Raw genomic sequence first — 9,158 nt, 5'->3', positions numbered from 1 at the left:
GGCAGAGATCGAGGGCCCCGCAGCACCCTGGGCTCCTGTTTGGCCTTGGACAGGGCCCTTACCCTCTCTGGGCCTCACCATCTTCATCCACCAAAGGCCCAGGTTGCTACACTCTGTCCCCTCTGCCTCTATCCTGCAAACCTGAGGCTGGTGGGTCCAGGGCCTGCCAGGGCTGGGCTGGTGCCCTCTCTTCCCTAGCCCGAAGTCCTACCCCAACCCCCTCCAGAGAGGAAGCTCCTCTTCCCAGGAGCACCTCCTTGACCTTCCAGGAGTGGAAGTGAGGTGATTACTCAGGACTGGCACACCTGCTCTGGACCCTTAGCAAGTTCATTTCAGCTCTGAGCTTCCTTGGCCTCAGATGTAAAATGAGGGTCTTGAAATCAGTGATCTTGAAACCCTTCCTACGGGCTCTGGTTCTTCCTGTGGTGCTAATGGATGCGTTGGAGATGGTGAGACAAAGCAGAGAGGGATGTATTTAGCGAAGGAAGACCTCCCTGAAAGCCATTTATAGCCTAGAAGGTGCCGCTGGCCCCCAGTGCCCCCAGGGCTACCCACCTGGAGCCCTGGCTGTTGGGACTCTAGGGGAGGTAGCAGAGAGGGTCTGGGATGCCCAGTTAAAATCATGACCTCTTAAGGGCCAGCCTTGCACACCCACATTACCTGTTAGGTCTTTAGACTGATGAGTCTCACTGGTCCCATTTTCCAGATGAGGAAACTGAGGTACAGAGCAGTCACGTAACTTGCCCAAGTTACATGGTGGATCTGGGACTTCAATCCAGGACTGTGGGATCCAGGGAGCTCCTTTTAAGGGGGGAAGGGAGGAGAACCCAGAATCAGGGTGGGGTGACCGCAGGGGAGGGAGGAGATGGGGGCAGGGCTCACTCTCCCTGGGCTGAGAGAGGGAGTTTCTCCCGGGAAGAGGCAGGCTCTGAAGCTGTTGATCTCTAAATTACAGCGTTGGCGCGCACCGGTTGCTGCGGCAACCAAGTTGTCCTGAACCGGGGAAGTGTATAAACATTGCCACAGATGCACAATTAGATCAGGAAGAAGAATAGAACAGAAAATAGAAACTTCCAGCCTTATATAATTCTGGGCCAAAACGTTACTAGGAACCCGGGCCCGGGCCCAGCCCCGACCCTGCCATCCGCTGGGGCCCTGGGCGGCACCATCTCTCTCCTGGGGCCCCAGTGGAGGGGAGGGTGAGGGGAAGGTCTGCCCTCTGTGGGCCCAACTGGCATGCCCGCCACCCGGCAGGGTGAGAGGCCGCCTCCACCGAAACAGCTGGGGATGCTGACAGGCGAATCCTGCCTCTCACCAGCTTCCTCCTGCTCTAGGAAGCGGGAAAGAAGGCAGGAGGGCAACTGGCTTTAACTGAGCACCTACTGTCTCCTCGGGTCCTGTGAGGTAGGGTTTTGACCCCCATCTTACAACTGAGGAAACTGAGGCTCAGAGAGGTGAAGTGAGTTGCCTGAATTTACATAGCTAGGTAGTGGTGTGTCTGCCTCCGCCAACCCAGGTCTTCACACGGTGAACTCAGCAACACTGACAGCACCTGGGGGCTGAAGAGTTAGACACGCCTGGACTGGGACCCATTTACCAGCTGTGTGGCCTTAGACAGGCCGGTTCCCCTCTCTGAGCCCCCGTTTCCTCACCTGTGATATGGAAATAGGGATGCCTACACGGGAGCCAAAAATCAGGGCTCCCCTTACCTCCGTCCTGACCGCCACACTGGAGTCTTCACCCACCACTGCTCCCAACGAGTTTGGGGACAGTACAGGAACTGACGTTGGGCTGTGGGTCCCAGCACTGCCCAGTAGAACTTTCTGCGATGATGGAAATGTCCTGTATCTGCTCTGTCCAGTATGGTGGCCATTAGCCACATGTGGCTACGGAGCCCTTGAAATGTGGCGAGTGCAGCCGGGGAACTGAAGCTAACGTTTTATTTAATTTTAATTAAATGTAAGAGCCACAGGTGGCCAGTGGCTGCCGAACTGGACCGCGCAGGAGAATGTCCGGCCCCCGAGAGACCCAGAAGGGCAGAGGCTGAACCCAGGGAGGTGAGCAGGGCCCAGAGCATTCACAACTTCCTCTGCTCAGGGCACGTGGGACAAACAGTGGGAGGGCGGTGCCGAGATGGGCATCAGGAAGCCCCCGGAAGAGCAGGCACAGGAGGTTTTGGTGGGGGAGGAGGGGCAGCGTGAGGGGCTGGGACTAGGACCTGGATCCCGGTGGCCTCAGCTTCTGGTCTGGCAGACCCCGATCCCGGAGCTGGGCCAGCCACGGAGACACTCCCTCCTTGTCGTCAGAAGCACCTTAACATTCTGCCCACGTGGTGGAGGAAGCCTTGGGTCCCAGTCCAGGCTCCGCCCCTTCTGAGCATCATTGGGTGGGTTCCCCGCAGCCCTGGAACCTGGACTCCTGGGGCCCTTGGAGAGCCGCTCCCATGGCAGCCAGCGTCTCACGTGTCTGCTTCTCCCCCGCAGGCCCTGCGTCTTCCCAGGTGACCACGCCGGCTTCAGGACATGCACGGGCACAGCCGCAACGGGCAGGCCCACGTGCCCCGGCGGAAACGCCGCAACCGCTTCGTCAAGAAGAACGGCCAATGCAACGTCTACTTTGCCAACCTGAGCAACAAGTCGCAGCGCTACATGGCGGACATCTTCACCACCTGCGTGGACACACGCTGGCGCTACATGCTGATGATCTTTTCCGCGGCCTTCCTTGTCTCCTGGCTCTTTTTTGGCCTCCTCTTCTGGTGCATCGCCTTCTTCCACGGTGACCTGGAGGCCGGCCCGGTGGGGGCCGCGGCGGGGGCCCCGGTGGCGGGAGGTGGCGGGGCAGCCCCGGCGGCCCCCAAGCCCTGCATCATGCACGTGAATGGCTTCCTGGGTGCCTTCCTGTTCTCAGTGGAGACGCAGACGACCATCGGCTACGGCTTCCGATGCGTGACGGAGGAGTGCCCGCTGGCGGTCATCGCCGTGGTGGTCCAGTCCATCGTGGGCTGCGTCATCGACTCCTTCATGATCGGCACCATCATGGCCAAGATGGCCCGGCCCAAGAAGCGGGCGCAGACGCTGCTGTTCAGCCACCACGCGGTCATCTCGGTGCGCGACGGCAAGCTCTGCCTGATGTGGCGCGTGGGCAACCTGCGCAAGAGCCACATCGTGGAGGCCCACGTGCGGGCCCAGCTCATCAAGCCCTACATGACCCAGGAGGGCGAGTACCTGCCGCTGGACCAGCGGGACCTCAACGTGGGCTACGACATCGGCCTGGACCGCATCTTTCTGGTGTCGCCCATCATCATCGTCCACGAGATCGACGAGGACAGCCCGCTCTATGGCATGGGCAAGGAGGAGCTGGAGTCGGAGGACTTCGAGATCGTGGTCATCCTGGAGGGCATGGTGGAGGCCACTGCCATGACCACCCAGGCCCGCAGCTCCTACCTGGCCAGCGAGATCCTCTGGGGCCACCGCTTCGAGCCTGTGGTCTTTGAGGAGAAGAGCCACTACAAGGTGGACTACTCGCGCTTCCACAAGACCTACGAGGTGGCCGGCACACCCTGCTGCTCCGCCCGGGAGCTGCAGGAGAGCAAGATCACCGTCCTGCCCGCTCCACCGCCCCCGCCCAGTGCCTTCTGCTACGAGAACGAGCTGGCCCTCATGAGCCAGGAGGAAGAGGAGATGGAGGAGGAGGCCGCGGCCGCTGCCGCCGTGGCCGCGGGCCTGGGCCTGGAGGCAGGCTCCAAGGAGGAGGCGGGCATCATCCGGATGCTGGAGTTTGGCAGCCACCTGGATCTGGAGCGCATGCAAGCCACCCTCCCGCTGGACAACATCTCCTACCGCAGGGAGTCCGCCATCTGACCTCCAGGCCCGCCCTCTCGCTTCCCACCAGAGCCTCTTCCGGGGGTGGGCTGCCAGGACACCTCCACCGCACTCAGGACAGAGTGGTTCACCCTGGCTCCATGGACCTTCTGGAGAGAGCTGGGGGCTTCAGAGACTGGGAGGCCCCTTCCTACTGACTCCAGAACCCAGGCCTGGGAAAGGACCAGGATACCCTCGGTCTGGTCAGCCTGGGTTCTCCAGCACCTACCCAGTGGCGGCTCAGGAACCCCAGACCCACCACCCTTTCCCCACCGACCCTTCAAGGACATTCCCCCTTTGCTCTCAGAACCTTGGGGAAGGCGGCTGGACTGTCGTGGGGTGGGCATCTTGGGGTTCCGGGGTGGGCCGGTGGTTAGTTTGAGGGGGTGGGAGGGGTGTGCGTTTCTTTTGCATGACTGTGGTCTGTTGCTCATGACTTTCTTTCGTAAATATCTATAAATGGAGAGATGGAGGCACCACATCCACCTTCTGCCATTTGTACCTGCAGGGCGTGGAGCTGCAGCCCTCGCACTCCGCACCCCTCAAGCCCAACCTTCCCCTGCCCAGCTGGCTGGTCCCTTGAGACCCTCGGAGCCAGCTCTCTTGGCCCCTGGATAGTACTGGGTTTGGGTGCAGAAGTGGGACCTCAAGGAGCAGGGTAAGGGCCATCCCTCCCTGTGGGCCCTCTGGGCCTGCAGGCCCAGCCCAGGTTGACAATGGAGTTTGTAACTATATATTTTTAATAAAGTATATGGTCCATTAGCGGTAGGCTGATTGAAGATGGAGGGTTGGGAAGAAGAGATAGAGGCAAACGGAGAGAGAGAGAGACCAACATGATGCGTGTCTGTGTGTGGTACATATGTGTGTATTGTGTACATGTGTGTATGGGATGTGTTTGTGTGTGTGTGTGGTAGGTTTGTGTGTATTGTGTATGTGTCTGTGCCCCTGTCTGAGAGACTGACCCTTGGAGGGAACTTCATCACCTGCTAGTCTCCTTCCTGGGAGCCAGTGGGAAGGATCCTAAGTGGCCCTAAGAGGTTTGAGTGGGTTTGAGTCAGAGCTTTGCTATTAACAAGCTGTGTGGCTGTCAGCAAGTTGCCCATCAGCTCTTGGTCTCAGCTTCACTATCTTTAGAATGGGATGAACCATACCTTCTTCCTAAGTGATGATGGGCAGGGGAAGCCTGTGTGGACGTCAGCCAACCCTTTATGACTCAGGGAGAAGTGGGAAGAGCCTGCTTGGTTTACACCCCACATACCCACCCCACCAGGCTGGGCTGATTAACTTGGCTGCAGGACACTGTGGTGGGAAGGGCTCTAGGGGGCAGCAGGGAAACCTGGTCATAGTCGGACCTGGTCTCTGCCTCACTGTGGGACCTTGGGTGAGTCCCTTCCCTGCCCCGGGCTTGTTAGCCTGTGCTGTGTAACAGGCCACCCTCCACTTAGACAACAATGGTTTATTCTTTCTGTGGTGCTGTAGGAGGGCTGGCCGGCTCCTCATCTGGTTTCTCTGGGCTCACTCCAGCAGCCCTGATCAGCAGGGAGATCAGCCAGGCTGTAAGATCCATGAGGGCCTCACTCACGTGTTGGGCAGTAGGTCTCACTGTTGGCCCAGGGGTGGGGGGGCACGGGGGGCCCTGGTTCTCCTCCAGTGGCCTCTCTTCCTCCAGTTGGCTATACCAGATCCCTTCCTGCTGCCTAAGAGGGTGAAGGCAGAATCTGCAAAGTCTCTGGAGCCTAGCCTTGAACTTGTATAACATCACTTCCATTGCATTTTATTGGCTAATCCCGGTCACGATTCAAGGGGCAGGAAATCGACTCCACCCCTTGGGAGCGTGGTCAAGTCCCATTGCAAAGGGTGTACACACCCAGTGGAATGGTGGCCATAATCGCTCATCTATCACCGAAACTTCGAGTTTGAGGGTTCCTTCCAGCTCTATTTTACAGGCCAACTGTGTACCCAACATTCAGAGTCTGAGGAAGCAGAGGGCACCCTCCCTGCTCCCAGGAATCTTCTACGCAAAGGTGCAGCTCTCTCAGGAAACACAGGGAAGCAGGAGGCAGGCTCACCTGCTGTGAAGTGCTGTTGGCGGCTTGTGAATGACCACATTTCATCAGGCAACATTTGGCCATTTGGGTAAATCATGGTGCATTCCACATGCCTTAACAGTTTAATAGGAGAACCTGAGGCCTCTTTCCTGGAGAAAGGGGTCCAAGTCCCCAACAACTCATTACAATGTCTCTTACTTGCCTAACACCTTGCAAGGTAGGTGGGACAAGGGTTTGGTCTCAGAGAGGAAACTGAGGCCCAGAGAACAAAGGGGTTGGCCTGAACCAAGGTGAGGACTGGCAGAAGCCCAGGGGCTGGCTTCCCCTTCACTCCAGTCCTCCCTGAGGCAGGGGCTAAGAGAGGGGGGAGGGGCTGCCTCTTTTCCTCCTTTGCCCCCACCCAGATTTCCCAGAGTGCACCTGTGACCTTTGGGGGCCTCGAAGGGCCTACAGGGGCCACTCAGCAAGACAAAAGTGCAGCCGTTCACCTGCCCACGCTCTCAGAAGAGCGCCAGGTGGGAGCACCCCAGGGTCTCACCCCCCACCCCATCCAGCCCTGCAGACCCCTGGGAGGACCTCGTCTATCTCATCCTCTCCTGCCTGCTTCATCTCAGTGATGCTCTGGTGACCTGGGCTTGCCAGCAGTAGCTAAAGAAGACCTCAGACTCAGGCACCCTTGGATACAGCACCTTCGACCTAGAGCACATCTTAGAGGCTGCCCAGCCCTCCACGCATAAGGACAAGAGAGGAAGGAGTGTGGGCCCACCCTAAGAGGGCCTCCCGTCCAGAGTGATGTGGAGGCACTTCAAGGTCCCTCCCGAACACCTTCCTTGTCACCAATTTGCCACTTTGCTCAGACACCTGTGACAGTGGCTCCTTAAGGAGGGCCCATCTCTCTGTTTACATGCGAGTAGGACACTGGATAGACAAGTTTTGACAAGCGCCCGAAGCAAGGACTTTCTGGGGTGTCAAAGCGGAGGGCACTGGGGGTGGTCACGGGGGGACGGGGGCCACAGGGGTGCAAGCCCAGAGCCCAGAGGCAAGCACGCAGCTGCAGGGAGGCTCCAAGGCTGCAAAGCCCTGCTGTTCCGCTCTGCGCTGACTCACCTTCCTTCTCCCACCTGCTCCCCTTCACAGCCCTCCCACCTCCCTTCCCCTCCCCTGCTCCCTGGCAGGCAGCTCCTCTGATCTCTCACTTCACTCCCGGCTCCTGGCAGCACCGAGAGAGGGGTGATCGCTGAATCTGGGGGTGTAAGAACCTTAGATATATATCACTAGCTTGGAGTCAGGGAAGGGGCCTCGGAGGAGTCGCCGAGCCCTTCCTGGCTCCACCCCATCTCCCCTGAGGGGCCAGGAAGCAGAGGCCCTGGCCCGTCCCCTCTCTACCCTCTTTCAGTCACAGCCCCGGACATCTGGTGGGAGAAAGGGAGAGAGAGGTGAGGGCTCACTCAGCTGACAGCCTGCCCTCATCCCGTCTAAAACCCCACCACTCGGGTCTAATTCTTCTAGGTTCATCTTTGCTTCCTCCTCCCCAGCTTCTGAAAAAACGCATTTTCCTTATGAACGCAAATTGCATAAGGAAAAATAGAAAAGAACCTAGAAGGCGTTCAACTCAGCTGTTTCACCTCGTCGAATTCTCGCCTTATCTTTGTTAGGCTTTAGTTAGATCCGGTGGCTATGATCCCAGCCCCTTCTTCCTGGATCTGGTTTTTCTCACTGTAGCTTTTTCTGAGTACTGATTTTCTTTTGGTATTGATGGGTTCTACACATTTTCCACTTTTTATTTTTATTTGTATAAAGGGTCCTGTGCCCCAGCACTGCTGAGCAAACTCCTGGTCGGGGGAGGCGGGTAGCTGAGGATACTGGCTGTTGTATTTACTTATTTGTTTGTTTGGGCCATGCTTCGTGCTTGCAGGATCTTAGTTCCTTGACCAGGGATTGAACCCATGCCCTCAGCAGTGAAAGTGCAGAGGCCTAACCTCATTTTCCATTTTTAATGACAGTATAATGTTCAATATAATGTTCATAAAATCATAGAGGTCAGCGGGCCAACCCCTCATTTACAGGTGGGGAAACCGAGGCCCAGAGGGGAATAACCTTGAACCCCACTCTCCTGGACCCCAACCCCGTGCCCTTTTCACCGCACCAACGACACACTTTGTGGGTCCACTGCAAAATGAAAATGTGTGTCCCTTGTTCACAAGTCGGGAACGCTGTGCCATTAAAGACACTAAAAATAAAACATTTTCCTTTCTTCAGATTACCTCCTCTGCTCATGTGCATGCCACATCATCCCACTGGACTTCACTCATAAAACTTACAAGTTCAAAGATAAAATTAAGAATTTCAAGACAGAGACCACAGAGCACTGAACCGAGCTTGGGTCCCTCCCATGAAGCCAGCCCTCTGATGAGCTCTGTTGGCTTAATCCTTCCCCTCCTGTATCCAGGTGAATCTCAGCATTTCTCCAAGATACACAGTGCTGTGATCAACATCTTCGTGCCTTTTTTTTTCTTTTTTTAACTTTTTCTTCTTGTGGCTGTCTGCTCAGGCTAAGTACTAACAGAACTCTGGACTGTGTGTGTCAGACTCTCTAAAACTGCAGCCCCCAGCATCTGAACCTTTGCACAAGGACGGTGTAGAGCTGGGTTCCTAGGATTAGAAAGGGGAGAAGTTTCAAAACCAAGCTTCCCCTCCACAGCTCCTCCAGGGGCTCCCTGTGGAGAGGGTGAGCGCAGATAAGGAAGACCGGCCGGCAATGGGCACAGCGCTGGTACCAGGGCACGGAGCCGAGAGCAACGGCATTTATGTCAATATTTGTGGAGGAAAGATCATGAGTATGAGAGCCGGGGGGTCTTGCCACCACCAGTTGGTAGCTTTGTGACTTTGGACAAGTTGATTTATGTCTAGGAAACTGTTTCCTCATCTGTTAGGAAGGGCCCTTCATATCTGTGTCACATGCTTGTTGTTTGGGTTAAATGAGACCTCGTACGTGACCAGGCACAGCAGGGTCTTGGGCATATTACTGGATCCAAATAAATGGGAGGACTTCCCTGGTGGCGCAGTGGTTAAGCATCCGCCTGCCAATTCAGGGGACACGAGTTCGAGCCCTGGTCTGGGAAGATCCCACATGCCGAGGAGCAACTAAGCCCGTGCGCCACAACTACTGAGCCTGCGCTCTAGAGCCCGTGAGCCACAACTACTGAGCCTGCCTGCCACAACTACTGAGCCTGCCTGCCACAACTACTGA

The 9,158-nt window shown here is 57.0% G+C and overlaps 1 protein-coding gene across 1 annotated transcript; it reads left to right on the top strand.

The window, feature by feature from the left end:
* Window positions 1–2,522: 2,522 nt before the first annotated feature.
* Window positions 2,523–3,860, top strand: KCNJ4 (potassium inwardly rectifying channel subfamily J member 4; the record flags this gene model as incomplete). The annotated part of the gene is made up of 1 exon (XM_082635854.1): window positions 2,523–3,860. One exon carries the CDS (start codon window positions 2,523–2,525, stop codon window positions 3,858–3,860), a length of 1,338 nt encoding a protein of 445 aa, XP_082491980.1.
* Window positions 3,861–9,158: the final 5,298 nt, after the last annotated feature.

Source organism: Mesoplodon mirus (assembly GCF_964341445.2).
Source record: "Mesoplodon mirus genome assembly, chromosome: 11".
NCBI lineage: Eukaryota > Metazoa > Chordata > Mammalia > Artiodactyla > Ziphiidae > Mesoplodon > Mesoplodon mirus.
The sequence above is the reverse complement of the archived record's forward strand: the minus strand, read 5'-3'. Positions and strand labels throughout refer to the sequence as shown.